The sequence below is a fragment of the Balaenoptera ricei genome, chromosome 7 (assembly GCF_028023285.1).
Source record: "Balaenoptera ricei isolate mBalRic1 chromosome 7, mBalRic1.hap2, whole genome shotgun sequence".
NCBI classification, from domain to species: Eukaryota; Metazoa; Chordata; class Mammalia; order Artiodactyla; family Balaenopteridae; genus Balaenoptera; species Balaenoptera ricei.
The window spans coordinates 118,951,084-118,968,271 of NC_082645.1; the positions used below are offsets into that span (position 1 = coordinate 118,951,084).

Consider the following 17,188-nt stretch of genomic DNA (forward strand, 5'->3'; position numbering starts at 1 on the left):
GAACGATCCCGCCTGGTGATGCATCAGGAATATGGTTCCAGGGGGTGGTACGGGTGAGGGCAGGGGGCAGGGGCCTCTCCGGGGAGGAAGTACGAACTGGGGCAGGGGCAGCCCTGGGAGGCTCTGGGTGTGGGATGTAGGCTGGTGCCCCAGGGGGCGGGCGAGGGGAACGCTGTCCGAGAACAAAAGTAACCAGAATGAGGGAAATGATAGCTTGTCCCACTTTGAGAAAATAAAGGTACCTCAGCATCCAAAGACGCGAAGTGTGCCCCGCCCCCCGGGTCCTCCAGCCTCGTGGGGAGCAGAGAGGGTGCCCGCCCCATCTCAGAAGGGCATATGCTGTTGGACCTCATCTCATTTTTCACATTCTGTAGGTGAGCCCTATTTTCTTCTCCAGAATCTTCCTCTTAAGGAAGTTGGGGTCCGTTCATTCAGCCAGTGTTTGTCGAATATTCTAGGCACAGGGCTGCAGTGGTGAAGAAACACACCTGCTCCCCTCACAGACCCACAGGCTGGAGAGGCAGACCCCAGCAAATGTGCGCAATACAGTATAGAACTCAGAGCACAGGCTCGAGGGAAGAAGGCAGGATACTTCCAGGGAGCTGGACTCGGGAGTTTGGGTAATCCAGGCCCGGAGGAGAGCCTGGCAGAGGGCCTCGCCTGGAGGGGCCGACGCAGCTGTGTCATCAGGCCTCAGAACCCGGTGAACCTGCCGGGTCACGGAAGCACCGGTCAGGGGTGTGCTGCGCGGCGCCCAGGTTCACGTGCCAGTGTGTTTTCAGAGAAGCATTGGTGGTGAACAGGAATCTCAGCCCCATCTGAGTTAGAAAAACAAAAGACTGTAATGACTCATGTTTTGTGTCGTGTGAAGAGGTGGAAGCAGGAACCAGGTGGAAAAACAGGTCTTGAATTATAAATACAAGAGTTCAAGGACCAGTCATTCAGGATGAGGTCAATATTATCGGACTTAAAACCAGAAATTTCCATTCTAATGGTAGCTTCCACTGCTGTTTGTATCTGAAGGAAAATTACCCTTAAAATGGGTGTTTTCTGAGCAGCGTCCAGTACTGTCAGTTGGTTTCTCGAGAGGGACCCCGTGATGACACTGCCTCCGTGATCCCATTTCCCATCTGGGGCTTGGGGCACCACGAGGAAAAGTCCCTTTCTCCCTGGCCCCTTTGCTAGGGTCTTCCCACGCCCACCTACTGTACTCTGTCTCGAGGAAGGTGGGCAAACCAGATGGTGATATGGAAAACTTGGAGTTGGAAACCTCACCAGACATTATATTTAAGTGAGCCTAAATAGTATGCTCATTTAGACACGATTTTAGAAGGTTGGAATTAATAAAATATTTAACGTGCTACGTTAAGTGTTTGTTTTTGAAAGGAAGAGTTGCCATAATTTAAAAGTTCACAGAAATTTTTTGGAAGTGACTACCTCCCGTAGGTTTTAAAAGATGCCTTTTTATACACTCCATTGTGATTATAAAATACTGGTTTGCATGTTTCATAAGCCTGTTACTATAAAGTTTTCACACTGACCTAAAACGTTTAGTATTGCTCAGTAAATGAGAGTAGGAAGGCTAACAGGCTGCAAGATCTGTGGTGCTGCCGCCCTTCCTCGGATAAGAAGGCGATGTCCACGAGGTCCCGTGGCTCGTCCGGGTCCCGTGCTGCCGTGGGCTGCAGCGTGTTGGGGCACGTGTGGTCCACGGCGTGCCCTGGGTCACATCATGCAGCAGAAACGACAGTGTTTAAAAACCCTTCCATCTATTCTGTTTCTTTGTATATTATTTTCAGAGGTAAAGTACTGTGCTTTATGTCAAATTAAACTCACCGTCAGGGTTACTTATCTGTTCTTTGTTAGGGGCAGTGAGAGGTGCCCTGCCCGACCAAGGCTCCGTGGGCCGGTCCCACTCCGCTCGACACAGGCTGCCATCTAGTGGCAGCCGGTGGGGCTGCAATGGCTCCATGCTGCTGCACGGCTTTTCTCCCTCCCTCCCTCCCTCCCTTTCTCTTCCTTGCCTTGCCTTCCTTCTTTCCTTTTCTTCCTTCCTTCTGTTTTATTGAAATATAGTTGATTTACAATGTTGTGTTAATTTCTGCTGTACAGAAAAGTGATTGTTATACATATATATATTCTTTTTCATATTCTTTTCCATTATGGTTTATCACAGGATATTAAATATAGTTCAGTTCCCTGTGCTGTACAGTAGGACCTTGTTGTTTATCCATTCGATATATAATAGTTTGCATCTGCTAATCCCGAACTCCCAATCCATCCCTCCCCCAACCAAAACTGCACCACTCTCCATGGGGCTCCGCGTACTTCTTAGGTTGCAGGAAGGCTGGCAAATACACATGTCCCTTGTCATTCAGAAAACAGACAAACGTCAGTCACCCTGATACATAAAATACAGATTGGAAACAATAGTCAAGCATAGATTGGCTCTAACTCTCATTGAGCGCTTAATTTTTCCCTCCGTGGTCTCTACTTAAAAACATGTCCTGAATTTTCACATTCTGAGTGCGTTATCTATTTCAGAACAAAGGCTTTTTTCAAACTACTTTTAAACTTTCTTTAAACTAAAGAGAAAGCTATGGTTTTAGGGTTTTTTCTCCCTTATTTGGTGTTTTGCAAATTACAAAAGCAGTGTTTGTGTTTATGGTGAGACAATGCAGAACAAAGCTATGCTAAAGGCCCCCAGGAAACCAGTGCTTTGGGGTCTGGTGTATAGTTCTTCTCGTCTTTCTCACAAGAAATACTACAAAAAAGAAAGTGGGGTCCTTCTTTTGTGGGCACGGATATCTCTGTAGGTGAACATAGGATTTCTGGAGCTTCATTTCTCTAGGCAATATTTATCTGTTGCTGATGAACAGTCAGGAAAGACAGTATTTAAACTGCAGAGCAAAACAGCAACAAGCTTCTCACGGTAGCTTCATAGCCTGTTCAACTGAATCTTCCCTTTCCACCAACAGTTAAATTACCCTCTTTATTTTCATCTCATTAATATTTGTTCTGTAAACTAACTTGTTCTAGGGAGTAAAGGCCTTGTGTCCAGGAGATCTAATGAATGGATTCTGCAGCAGAGCAAGTGCTAGACAGTTAGCTTTTCCTTCGTTATTTGAAAATTTCAGGAATCTTTGTATTCCCAAGTGGAGAGGAGACCCACACTTGAAATGCTAAAATCATCCTCATGACTCAGAACATCGGTCCGGGGCTCCCTGGGGCTCTGCCAAGGAGGATGAGAGAGAACCATCTCAATTGTAGGCCATCTACAGATGTTCCAGAATATCTAGTTAGGCTGGTGTGACATGCACATCTGAAAAAATATATAAGTTTACACATACTAAACGCACGTGCCAACAAATGGCAGATGGTGTGCGATATGGTTGTGAGTGAGCTGTCTTTATCTAACGGGCTATGACTGCCACATCGAGAGTGAAAAAGGATGCACGTGGCCAAGAGTGTCTGGAAATCTCCTGTCCTTGGAGGCCAGCCGGCTGTGGCCCAGTGGAGAGGAGAGTCCTCTGGGCGGAGGGAACGCCAGAATCCAAAGCCCCACCCGCCCAGGGGCTTATTTAGCAAGCTGGGAGTGAGGCCAGCGCGGGTCACCCCGCTGGCCTGAGAGCTGCAGCTCCTTCATGTCGTCTCCTCAGGACAAGAAGGAGACTGGTTAGCTGAGAGTAGAAAGTCCTTGCTGAAGACCCACATGTGAGCTGGGTGCGTGAGACCAGATGCAGTGGATTTGGGAGCCAGACCCGGGGGCCAAATTGGATCTGTCAAGCAGAAGACCCTTGAGCTTGACTCTCCTGAGCTCAGAGCTGGTTTCAGAAGTTGCCTTCTTTTGAATTAATCAAGTATTTTGTACGATTCCATCTGATCCCCTTGGTCGGCTGATTAGCTCTCACAGTTTGCTGTGCTATTCTAGCGGTTACTTCCGGCATCCTGCCCTTGCAAAGAAGGTTCGAGGAGCCTGAAGGAGAGAAGGTGGCAGTCAGTGAGCCTTCTTGGTGGGGTACAGGATGGTGAGGATGTGAGCATCCAGCCCAGCAAGGGCCCAGGGTGGGCAGAGGAGAGGAAGTGCTCGTCTTTACAGGAAATCACCGCCATTACGGCATCCTGACCTGTGCTTAGCGCCTGCACCCACACGCCCCGTGCATGACGACGTTGTGGGCAGTTGACCTGTTCGTGAGCCGCGCTGTGGTGGCCTTGGACCCAGACCCGTTAGGATTTGTCCACCTGCAGTCTGGATGGTCTGTGGCGTAAGCAGTCAAGGGTGACCGCAGGGTCCCAGCTCACTCATGAGGTCTCCTGAATCAACGGTGTGATCCCACCCGTCACGGGCATCGTCAGTTGACTCCCTGGCCATCAAATTTAAGAACCTCTGAGCTACAGGAGGTGGGATTGGAGGCATGATGGGAAAATCCAGAGAGTCTGGAGACAACTTGGTGCAGGGTTCTCTCGCCCTCTGGGACCTTTCCCATGGGCTTTCAGAAAGGAGCCCTCAATGTGCCAAAAAAAAAGAAAAGAGAAAGTTGGCCTTTCGTTGGATGCTAAGCAAAGAAAGAAATAGCACCAGTGCAGCCTCAGACTGTTGACCCCAACAGACCCTCACAGGGCAAGGGTCTCCCATAGGGTTGAAGCAGATGTGCTGTCTTGGGGCTCTACAGGCTGCTGGGGGTCCCGCAGAGACCCCTGCCTGCAGGAGGGAAAAGAGAGGATTCAGAGACAGTCCAAACAGGAAAGATTTTGAAAAGCCAAATTCTTGGGGTCCCCCTTTTCACCCAGCAAATTCTCCTGTACCGTCACCCACCCCTAGCCAGCTCCCCACATCTGGGTGTATATCTCAAAATGTTTAAACTAGAATTTTCACATTGACTCAGTTACTCAGGAGCAGTGGAAAAACTGCAGTTGGCTCCACTGCTTTCTCTTGCTTTGGAGACCAAGTTTAGTGATAGTCAAAATTACAACTCTGTGTGGTTGCATCTTCCAGCCCCCAGAACCATGGTCATACTCTCACGTTCCGATCATAGTAATCGTGGTGGGTGAACGAGGCTGGTGCCTGTCCTGTCCCACACTGTGTCCTGCACACACGTAGAAACTGGTCAAGTCATCCTGTTCAGATTCAGTTCATTCACAAATCATCTTCCTGTGGAAGTTGTGAAAGTTGAAAAACCACACGGCGAAATTCAACCAGGCTCACTGAGCTGCCCATGGGCCACCGCTGTGACACCAGCGTATCTGAGAGTCTCATGGCAAAGGAGTGTTTAAAATCACAAAGGAAGCTGATGATTTATTTTATTATTATCTTACCCCCTAAATCCAGATTTTCCATTTAATGCTTTTAAGTATTTAACATTTGTCCATTTTCCTCTCCAGGTTGAAGAGAGACCAGAAAAAGACTTCACGGAGAAGGTAAGGAATTTCTGTAGAGCTTTATATTGTGTCATCTATAAACCACGAGGGTCCCGAAATTTATGGATGAAACTAACAAGAAAATATATTGCTTGATCTTTTTTTTTATTATTATTAATTTATTTATTTATTTATGGCTGAGTTGGGTCTTCGTTTCTGTGCGAGGGCTTTCTCTAGTTGCAGCAAGCGGGGGCCACTCTTCATCGCGGTGTGCGGGCCTCTCACTGTCGCGGCCTCTCTTATTGCGGAGCACAGGCTCCAGACGCGCAGGCTCAGTAGTTGTGGCTCACGGGCCCAGTTGCTCCGCGGCATGTGGGATCCTCCCAGACCAGGGCTCGAACCCGTGTCCCCCGCATTGGCAGGCAGACCCTCAACCACTGCACCACCAGGGAAGCCCTACTTGATCTTTAATAAAGAATTTCACCATGGGGTGAACAGGACTAGTGGCTGGCTCACCAGGCAACACACAACCTCTGGGGTCCCCGCGGGGGCCACTTCCAGTGTGTGTGTTAAACCTGCAGAACAGTGAAGGAATTCACGATGGGCCCAGCCATGGAGCTTACAGTTAATCCAGACAAACCCCGAGCATCCGTAAGGCCCCTCGAGGCGAACCTCTTTTTGTTGCTCACCATAAACCCACCGAAGATTTTCCAGTTTGGAAACTGAACTCAAGTAAAGGTCCCATCATAGTAGACTGAGAAATAATTTTGGTTTTGGCTGAAATCGCACTTGCTCTTTGCCACTTTGTAGGGGTCTCGAGGCCTGCCCGGCCTGTCTGCAGCCACACTGGCCTCCCTGGGTGGGACTTCCTCTCGAAGGGGCAGCGGGGACACCTCCATCTCCATTGACACCGAGGCCTCCATTAGGGAAATCAAGGTAAGTCTCTCTGCTTAACGCATGACCGAGAGAAACCTTCTGTGAAAATCAGTCTTCAAGTAAAAAAGGATTTAATTTGTAAAGTTCCAGCTCTTTCTTCTCGGTCTGGTCTCCCCTCCCTCCCATTAAGCTTGGTGTTCTAGTAACAGTAGGGCCCGGCCCGGTTCTGGTTCCTGCAGGGAGCCGCCCCTGACTTCCCCGCCCGGGTAGGGCCAGCACGCCTGCGCTGGGATCCCTCAGCCCCCCGGCCACACCTGGGCGAGACCCCCCCCCCCCCCACGCTGCCCTGAGGCGCTCAACCACCTCTGTGCACAGAGCAGGAGTGGACATTCCGCCGTCAGCGTTGGAAGGTGCTGGACACAGATTACCCGCTGCTCCCGACGGTATCACCCTGCCCTTCACGCATCCCCCGCCCTCTGCCTGCAGCGTGCCCTTCCTCTCCCTTTGTAATAAGCGTAATATGCCTTCCGTAGACCCCATCGTGGTATCTTAGTGATTTTTCCTTCTCCCACTGGTCTGCGGACACTGTTCTCTGTTACATCCTCAACACTGAGTGCGTGACAGAGAAATGGGCCTCTGCTTGTTAAAGTAACTAGGGGCGTTGCATCTGAAAAGGAGACTGTGCAGAGGGAAGGCTGAGTCACCAGACCTCGTGTCCTCTGGAGAGAGCACCAAGGCCAGGGAGGCTCTTCGGCTCTTCCGGGTCAGATTTGGCTTCATTTACGGACGAGCTTTCTCGTAATGAAAACTGGTGAAAGGGAACCAGCCTCCATTGGTGCTACCTGAACAGATGGATGACATTTGCCAGGGAGGCCAGAGAAGAGCTTAAACATCAGGTCCGGTGGGACTAGGTTCCCCTGCAGATGCCTTCCAACTCCTGTGCTTTATAAGAACAATGTTTTGACTTCTGTTCCTGGAATGTCCCTCCCTGTGTGGTCCCTCGGCCTCCTGCAGCCCTTTGGTCATCCTTTCCCGCCTTGAAGTAGAGTTCGCTGCTGTGTCATAAGCTGTGTCTGGTCTTGGGTTGTGAGCATGATTCAGTCGTTCAGTAAGGATTTATTGCAACTCCAGCTCATGCCAGACACCAGCCCCTGGGAATGTGGCGGTGAACAAGACGGGAAAGTAGAGTCCTTGGGCTCTGTAAGGGCAGGGACAAGGCTTTGCTGATTTCTGTCTTCAGTATCTTACTGTATGTAGCACAGAGCAGAACTCAAAGAGCTTGAATGAACTGTTAAATATGAGTAAATTAACCTGTTCCATTTTCAGAAGCTCATTTACCTATTTTGTAAAATTGTGTAAAAATATATGAAGACACATACCTTTGATAAAATTGTGTGAAAATATCATATATGAGATACACCTAAAGTTTCATCTTTGTAGTGTTGAAATTCATCTTATTTTCCTTTTAACACTTAAAAAAAAGTTAAAAGAAGATTGCTGCTCCAACTACTCAAATAAGGAAACCGCCCAGAAGTAGAAAAGAATCAGAGAATCGCCTCTCCTTCTTTGTGGTCTCTGTCCATTTTTCCCTTTGACATCATTTGCTTTTTTTTGCCATTTCCCCCAGGAACTCAATGAGTTAAAGGACCAGATTCAGGATGTAGAAGGCAAATACATGCAGGGCTTGAAAGAGATGAAGGTACCAGCTTACGGAAGTGTGGACTCATGATATTAACCCAGCTTAACTTTAAAAAATCCTACAGAAGACATTCAGACTGCATGCTTGCTCTAAAGAGGCTCCAGACTGTAGACCTCAAAGTGGCAGGAGTGCTAGTAGCATGGGTGTGTGTGCTCATGGTTTTCCCAAAGGCAGCTTTGAAACCAAGACTTGAAAATTGTAACTCCTCATTAGCAAATGTTACTAACATGTTTCCTGGTGCATGTCTTGTACTCACCTCCCCACCACACCTGGCTTAAAAACAGTTTCTCATTTCCCACAGAAGCATACCCTACACTTGAAGAAGGGTTTTTGGTTTTCTTCACTTTCTGCAGTCCTTACATACAAGGAGTGCTTCAACTTAATTTGCTTCTCAAAACACCTGATGTCTCCCGATAAGGAAGTTCCGTTGCTGTGCTTTTGAAACACACAAATCATTTGCATACTGTGCCATTTTACTAAGCGAAGCAATGTCTGAATGTGTATCTTCTTGGATTTATTTGAGTAAATACACGGTACTTGTAGAAAGTGGAATTAACTGCATTGTGCCGACCAGGAAATTGAGTTACCAGGCTCCCTGGAAGTGAGGTGGGGCGTCAGGGACTTTATTCTCTGGCTTCACAGGGCAGCTCGGGCAGCTCATGAGTCTAGCAAGAGATGGTAAATCTGTTCCTTCCTTTTCAGCTCCTGAGAAAGTACCCCCAAACCAGTCTGAGTGCAGTATCCCAGGGGCACCAAATCACATGACTAATTAATCAGTTTCCTATTTGTCACCGCTCTTTAAAAAGGGGGGAAAATTAAGATTCTGGCTTTCAACTCCTGCTGGAGTTGGAAAGAGAGCCATGGAAGCAGCGCAGGAGTCACTGGTCCCACCTGAAATCCTTGCCCTGGTTTGCAAGTGCAGGCGAGAGCAGCGCTGGTCTCCGCAGAGCCTCCTGGTAGCACCTGACACACGCCCGACCCGCCAGTGCCCGCCTTTCTGTAGCTCAGGGTCCTTTGCACCTGGGATGCTGCTCTCTGTTCTCCCAGAGTCGTCTCCCGCTGGCCTGTGCTTCGGGATCCACACGCTGCTGTACTCTGTTGCCTGCCCTGCCGGTGTGTGAGCCCCGGGGTTGAGGGGGGCATGTTTACTTTGCAGGCCTCTTTCCCTGGTTGGCTTTTCAAAAGAATGAGCTTTGTCTTTCCGGGACATACCCAGTGAGGCCTGTGTACCTTGTTGAGTTTTCCTATGGGTTGAACATGTGAACTTCCACTTCAGCCTTTCCTGGTTCATAAGCCCCAATGGGGACAGTGGGCCGCTGGTGGCAGGAGTTCTACTCCCTCTCCCCAGCGCTGGCTCTGTCCCAGGTTCTGGTCACGTGTCTTGAGTGGTTACTTCAGACACCTGTACAACGGGCTACAGAATCAGATCCCCACAACCAGGGCTCTGCTGCCTCTGTGACCAGAGCCCCTTCCACCCAGCGTCCCCCTTGTCCTAATGACTGTAAATTATCTTCATCCCTAGACGCAGTTAATAACTAATTTCCTGAGTCATGAGAATTGGAGCAAATTGAAAAGGGGGACTTTTGGGGCATTTCAAATTGCCATGTGTTTCTTCTTCTGATTCATTTGCTCTAAGAAATAAAGTCTAAATTTAGGGCTGCGTTTTTGGAGGTTTTGTTAAAAATACTGAACTAATCTGTGTTTCTGTTTCCTTACTACAATTTCAAAAACATGACCTATTTTCTTCAGGACTCACTAGCAGAAGTTGAAGAAAAATATAAGAAGGCCATGGTTTCCAACGCTCAGCTAGACAATGAGAAGACAAACTTTATGTACCAGGTCGATATGCTGAAGGACATGATGCTGGAGCTTGAAGAGGAGCTGGCTGAGTCCAAGCGGCAGTGCGAGGAGAAGAGCAAAGTACGTGCTGGCGCGAGAAGGAAGGGTGGAGTGTACACATATGTAAACGCTGTGTGTGAGGACGGGAGAATATGGAGATATATAAATGGTATATGTAAGGATGGGAGAATATACATGTAAATGGTATATGTAAGAATGGGAGAATATACATGTAAATGGTATATGTAAGAATGGGAGAATATACATGTAAATGGTATATGTAAGAATGGGAGAATATATATATACACAGGCATATGTATATAAACGGTACATATAATTATAGTAGACTATGTATATAAATGGTATAAGTAAGGATGGGAGGATATACATATGGTATATGTAAGAATGGTAGAATATGTGTGTGTGTGTATGTATATATATTTAGTATATGGTATATACATGTTATACATGTGTATGTGTATATTTGTGTGTGGGGGGGGGTTTTTTTAATTAATAGGCTCTTTTTTTTTTTTTTAAAGATTGATTAATTGATTGATTGATTGATTGCTATGTTGGGTCTTCGTTTCTGTGTTAGGGCTTTCTCTAGTTGCGGCAAGCGGGGGCCACTCTTCATCGCAGTGCGCGGGCCTCTCACTATTGTGGCCTCTTTTGTTGCAGAGCACAGGCTCCAGATGCGCAGGCTCAGTAGTTGTGGCTCACGGGCCCAGCTGCTCCACGGCATGTGGGATCTTCCCAGACCAGGGCCCGAACCCGTGTCCCCTGCATTAGCAGGCAGATTCTCAACCACTGCGCCACCAGGGAAGCCCTGTGTGTGGTTTTTTTAAAAACAATAGTTCTCCACTTGCCCTGGAAGCCCAAACATCTAAGAATAAGAATACCATGCTCTTTGCTGAGGGACTTGCAGTATTGGTATGCACAATTTCAATATGTAAACTAGAGACAATTTTACTAGGAGGACATTTGTGTGTTTTGAATGTAAGGTAAAATCATAACCATGAAAAAACCTGCCTACGAAAGACCCAGCATGCTTGGACAAAGCACAGTTAGATGCTTCAAGATTTTCCTGTTAATATACATTTCTTCATTCTTATTTTGTTATCGCAACACCAGAGAGAAATAGTTCCAAGTATCAAGGATTTTAAGAAAATTATGTTCATTTGTTTTCTGCTGATTGGGAAAAGACACGGTTACTCCACTTGAGAATTAAAAACCTTCATTAACTTCAGAAAAGGGTAGAATCTTATTTGGGCTTTCATTAAGAACCACTGGAATTAATATGTTAACTTATGATATCAACAAAAAGCATGAGCATATGTTGAAATTAATGACGGTAGGCTGATTTGGTGAAGGCTGGGCTTAGCTGTTCTTTGTGAGACAGAGAGCAAGGAATACTTGTTTTTCATATTTTAAGGAATTAGTTGGTTTGTCAAATCCTAGAATATTATCTAATTTTTCAGAGTTGCTGAGATAAATAGAAAATTTAATTTGTGAGTGTCATTATCTTTTTTTTTTTCTAACTAGCTATATCCGCTAAATCCTAAGGGTTAAAGCCAAATACCATAACAACTCAAGGGCCTCCTTCTTTCACTACTGTGGTTGAGTTAGAAGCTAAAGAAGAATTTTGTCCATGAAGTTCCTGATAACTGAACTCTGAAACAAAGGAGAAACTTTTCATGAGACCTGATGTCATGAAAGCTTTCTTTGAAACTAATTCATAATTTAGGAGCAGAGAGCATATTCTGAACCCACTTGGGTGGAACAGTACTGTAACGCATTCTAAATGCTCCTAGAATGCCCTCATTTAGGCATCAGGAAGTAGACCAAGAAGCCCCGAATCTAATTCCAGAGAAGTGGGGTGATCCTGGAACGCTGACCCAAGGTGGGGACCATGGGCGAAGCAAAGCCCTACAGACATGTCTTTGTCACATCTAGGAGGGTCCAGTCACCCCCAGACTTCAGAAAGTGGGTGAGCACATGATGCCAGGGTGAGCTAAGGTCAAATCCCTTCTAAAATAACCGGTAACAAATCGAAGGAAGATGTTCCCTGCTGTTCTCTAAACTGCTGGCAGCTGGGTGGGCACCACACCATCGTTAGGGGCTGCGCTGCTGTGCTGAGCTGAGTGGGAGACAGAAGAGCATGTTGCCCGGTTCCAGGGATGAGTTTCATGCAGGGGAGGGTTGGACTGAGGGAGCGGCTTTGTGCTGACAAGGGCTTTGCTTCCCCCGCCTGTTTCTGTTTTGTCTCTGAGGTACAGAGCTGGCCGCCTACTGTTAGTGAGATAAACTTGCCAAGGTAGACCATCCCTTTTTGTCCCAAAGAGTATTCATCGACATATTTCAAACTCACAGATGATTTTATTACCGCTCTTTTGCAAAGCTGCCTCCTCCAGGCCCTCAGCAGGCAGCCTGGGGGGCCTTCCCAGGGCACGGCTTACCTGTAAAGAAATCGGGTCATACTGTCAGCTGCATCAACTCCTCAGGTTAATTTTTTTTTTTTGAATTTTTGGATTTTATTTTATTTATTTTTTTATACAGCAGGTTCTTATTAGTCATCAATTTTATACATATTAGTGTATACATGTCAATCCCAATCTCCCAATTCATCCCACACCACCACCCCCCCCCCGCCCCTTTCCCCCCTTGGTGTCCATATGTTTGTCCTCAGGTTAATTTTACAGTAGATCGTAGGGGTGTCTTCTAGAAAATCCAGAGAAACTGGTTCATGTTGTTAAAAAGGCCTTGAGGGCTTCCCTGGTGGCGCAGTGGTTAAGAATCCACCTGCCAATGCAGGGGACATGGGTTCGAGCCCTGGGCCAGGAAGATCCCACATGTAGCAGAGCAACTAAGCCCGTGCACCACAACTACTGAGCCTGTGCTCTAGAGCCCGTGAGCCACAACTACTGAGCCCGCGTGCCACAACTACTGAGCCTGCGCACCTAGAGCCCGTGCTCTGAAACAAGAGAAGCCACCACGATGAGAAGCCCGCGTACCGCGACAAAGAGTAGCCCCCGCTCACCACAACTAGAGAAAGCCCGCGCGCAGCAACAAAGACCCAGCACAGCCAAAAATAAAAACAAAAAAAAGTAAATAAATTTATTTTTAAAAAAGGCCTTGAAAACTGTGATGACATGGTAACAGGTAATTTGTTCCAGGTAAAGGTAAATCATAAGAACATGAACTAGAGTGACAGAAAAATGTGATTCCACTGGAACTTGAATGCTCTTCTCCTCCTTTATAGGAATTTGAAAGGGAAAAGCATGCCCACAGTATCCTCCAGTTTCAGTTTGCTGAGGTGAAGGAGGCCCTGAAGCAAAGAGAAGAAATGCTTGAGGTGAGTAGTTTTTCCTGTTTTTCTTTTCTGTGTTTTTTTCTTCTTTGTGTGTGACTTAGGAGCTTCTTGTTGGGTCATTACTAAAGCTACCAGTTTTCTTGAAAATTGAGTTTAGGCTAATTCTCTATGCCTCGCTTGAGGAGACAGTTCCTTTTATTAGTGAAGATTCTCATTCTTTGGTGGTTTTGTGTTTGTTTGAGGAGGTGTGGCAGACCAAATAATGCCCCCCTAAGATGTCCATGTCCTAATCCCTGGAACTGTGACTATGTCACCTTACTCAGCCAGAGGGACTTTGCAGATGTGATTAAGTTAAGGACCTTGTGATGGGAGATTATCCTGTATCATCTGCTTGGACCCAGAGTGATCCAAAGGGTCCTTGCAAGAAGGAGGCAGGAAAGTCAAAGGCAGAATAGGAGATGTGACCACGGGGGCAGAGGTCAGAGCCACGTGAGGAAGGAGCCACAAAGCAAGGACTTGTGGGCACATCTAGGAACTAAAGAAAGGGGGAAATAGATTCTCCCCTGCTCCGAGCCTCCAGAAAAGAGCCCAGGCCTGCCCATGCCTTGGGGACACCATACGACTCATTTTAAACTTCTGAGCGCCAGAACTGTAAGAAAATAAATTTGTGTTGTTCTAAGCCACTGAATTTGTGCTAATTTGTTACAGCGACAAAAAGAAACTAATACAGGCTTGAGTTTTTACTTTTTTAATTTGGTTAGAACTCTAGTGCCTGTAAGTGAGAATTTCACTCCAGCTGGTTTTCTTCCTACACTTGGAGCTGGGGAAAAGGACAAGGATAAAGTCCCAGCATCCTGAGAACGAACTCGGGATCAGTGAGAAAAAATGGTGCTGGGACCTCCAAGGGCACTTGCTGGCTCAGGGATTGTCTACACTTCAGAGTTTCTTCCCGTTTAACCCTGTATCTGCTTTCTTTCTATCTGTTCCTATTCTTCAGGAAATCCGACAGCTACAGCAGAAACAGGCGAGTTATATCAGGGAGATTTCTGATCTTCAGGAAACAATAGAATGGAAAGACAAAAAGATAGGGGTAGGATTCTCCAGTCTTTGAAATCTGTTCAAGTGGGCAGTCTGCTTAGCAAATTGAGTGCTTTCAGAATCTTTGGTTTGCAGAAAGGCTTGTATGAGTTTGCATGGGACCCCGTGGGACACAAAACGAATAAAAGAGAGACGACACGAACTTACCCAAATTGACATTTACTCCAAGTTGGAAGTGGACTTCCAACGTGGAGATTCTCCTTTGGTCAGCATTCCCGGGCTCCTTGCCCGCCTGGGAGCAGCCAGCGGCGCAGAAATCAGAGGACTGAGGAAGGCACGCTGGGCGGGTTCATGCGTGGAGGCTCAGACCTCTTGGAATTCCCTGTCCCGTGTTGCCTGGCCTTTTTCTGCAAGGGCTTTGAGGAAGCTGCAAGGTGGCAGGTGCTGTGCCTCACGCATCCCCACCTTGAGCCTCCCCAGGGAGATGTCAGCCCCTCTCCCTCCACAGGGAAAGAAGAGGCAGCCCATCTGCATTTAAGAGTGACGAATAGGGAGAAAGAACACGCTTAATAAAGTGACGGCTGTGCTCCGTGATGCCAAATGGCTTCCAAAACACGACGACTCACTCCACACGGCTCTGATAACAATCTCTAGATGCTGAAGCAAACGTTAGCGCCTTTGCATCGTGAAGCTGCACCTTGCCTTCACTTTGATATGCTCGCCGACGCTTATTTAAGATTTTGTGTGCATGTGTGTGTGTGCGTTGTGTTTGCTTCAGGACCACTTTATGTTTATCTGTAACAACAAACACCGCGAATCAACGTACAAAAATAATTTAAATTACTAAAATAGTTGTCACTGGGGGTTTGTAAACGTTTCTTCTTTTCCTTTATTTATCCCTCGTTTAAATGGGCGCATGGCTTCTGTCCCTTCTCCAACTATGCCGTGAAACCGCAGACTAAGCCAGGAGAGGGTGTAAAAAAGAGAGCATCCTTCAGAACGTTAATGTCTTTCAGGGAGGACGCACAGTGACCTGTCTTGGCTGGCGTAAACTAAGTGCAGCGCTTAACACTGCATTGTGTTTGTGTCTTTAAGCATAGTCTGTCGAATGCCCTGCCGATGTTAGCCTTTTACGTAGTAGAAGCCTCCTTCCTAGTCCTGCTTCTGAAGTCGTCTGCTCACCTGTGCGAATCTTCTCTCTCTTTGCTCCGCTACACACTCAGGCGTTAGAGAGGCAGAAAGAGTTCTTTGATTCCATAAGGAGTGAACGAGACGATCTTAGAGAAGAAGTAGTCGTGCTGAAAGAGGAATTAAAGGTATGAAGCCAAAGTACAGTTTTAAAAAATCCAGGCGACAACAGCAAATTCCAGGATTCTCAAGGGTGAATGTGTGTGGTTTGTGGGGTTCATTAATTTTATGTCGTTGATTTAAGTTCTGTTAATAAAATCAGATCGTGGGTTTACTGACCCCAAAGAGACGTGTGAAGTCAGTGTAGATTCCGTGGGATGTGCTGATCGCCTTTAGATGTTTATAGGCATATCTGATCTTGAAAGCAACTCTGATCAACTCTGATTTCCAAGATCCAATTTTTTTGATAGGCTGTCTACATTTTTTCTCAAACTCGCCAGTAAATTCTCCAGGACATTCCTCCAAGTTAGAGAATGTATTTCTTTCTTATATTAAAGTCTGGAACATAAGGACTTCTGTAGCTGAACAGTGGTGTGACTGAAGCTAGTTAGACTTGGAGACCCCGTGGATGGTGGGAAAGTTCTGTCTGGGCCACGTCAAGGGGGCTTCAGCTGCTGGCTGGAAACTGAGTAAAATAAACCAGTGGGCAGCCGCGGGCGGGGGTCAGAGCTCTGGGTGGACTCTTGGCACCGTAGAAGGCGGTGCTGAGTCTAGGGGGTATGGCCACGGGCTGGCGCGTGCATCGCCAATGGAAACATCCATGTCAGCTACTTATAATGAAGGGTCAAGGCCAGAGCAGTAAGCCAGAAGGGAGCAGCCTTCGAGCTCAGATTCTCAGTGCCGCTCCCGCCAGGGTATGAGTACAGGGTTGGGAATTCCTCCAAGCAGAAGAGAAGGAGCGATGGGCGGCAGGAGGGGGTGAGGGAGGGGGTGATCCCGGGTGACGGGGGCGTCCTGGCATTGTGAAGCGTCGCCGGGTTTAAAGTGTTTTGCTGTGTAGTGAGCACGAATTGTATTTCTTTTGAATATAACAAACCTTCCAGCCACCTTTCAGAACACGTACATATCTCTTTATCTCTGTCTCTCCTTTTAAAGAACACAGCCGGGGTTTTAGAGGTAAAGACCACTTTATAGTGATTTGCTTGATGCTCCACTTTCTGGCAGCCTACAGTGAAAAAGGATGCCCGAGGAAAGTGTTTTGTCACCAGCACATCAAGACGTGGATGGGAACATGTAAGGAAGAAGGACCCTTGGAGGAAGACATCCCAGATCAGTGTGTGTTGATAGAATATTTACAGGGGTGGAGCCTAGCGCTCCTCTGTCTCTGTAGAGTTTTCCTCGGCTTAGGGAAAAATAGGGGTCTTTTAAATTATTATTTATAAAATAGAGTTTAACCTAATATCACTTAGTGAGTATTACAATGAGCCTGTTTTTATTCCCAGAAACATGGAGTAATCCTAAATTCAGAAATAGCTACCAATGGAGAGACTTCAGACTCTCTAAATAATGTTGGCTACCAAGGTTCTACAAAGATGACAAAGGAAGAGTTAAATGCCCTCAAGGCAACAGGGGATGGGACGCTAGGTAAGTACTTGTTTTCCTTTGATCCTTGCATCTTCCAGTCAGCACTGGTTCACCTTCCATGCATTGGTAGAGTTGACATAATCATCACTGATCGATTAACAATCACCCAGCATGCCCTTCGTTCTGTCACTTCATGGGAACTTCCTTGTCAAACGATGCCATCACCCACGTGTGTTGTCTGGCATGTACCTCTGTTCAGTGCTCACCACCAGTGGCTTAAGAATATGTTTCTTTTGCTTCTCAAAGCTGCCAGTGAGACTGTGAAAACAAGGAAAATAATCTCAAAATTAAGTGAC

At 46.9% G+C, this 17,188-nt stretch overlaps 1 protein-coding gene across 34 annotated transcripts in view; it reads left to right on the forward strand.

Moving 5' to 3' along the window:
• The window catches only part of LRRFIP1 (LRR binding FLII interacting protein 1), a 147,429-nt gene that overhangs the window by 114,349 nt on the left and 15,892 nt on the right, over window positions 1-17,188 (forward strand). For 23 of the 34 annotated variants that reach the window (XM_059929041.1, XM_059929048.1, XM_059929047.1 and 20 more), the window contains 8 exons: window positions 5,383-5,418; window positions 6,169-6,294; window positions 7,862-7,933; window positions 9,683-9,853; window positions 13,032-13,124; window positions 14,080-14,172; window positions 15,344-15,436; window positions 16,751-16,892. In XM_059929041.1, coding sequence (XP_059785024.1) covers window positions 5,383-5,418; window positions 6,169-6,294; window positions 7,862-7,933; window positions 9,683-9,853; window positions 13,032-13,124; window positions 14,080-14,172; window positions 15,344-15,436; window positions 16,751-16,892 — 826 coding nt within the window. The remainder of the gene's footprint in view (window positions 1-5,382; window positions 5,419-6,168; window positions 6,295-7,861; window positions 7,934-9,682; window positions 9,854-13,031; window positions 13,125-14,079; window positions 14,173-15,343; window positions 15,437-16,750; window positions 16,893-17,188) is intronic. The other 11 variants (XM_059929038.1, XM_059929039.1, XM_059929046.1 and 8 more) reach the window with 4 other exon arrangements.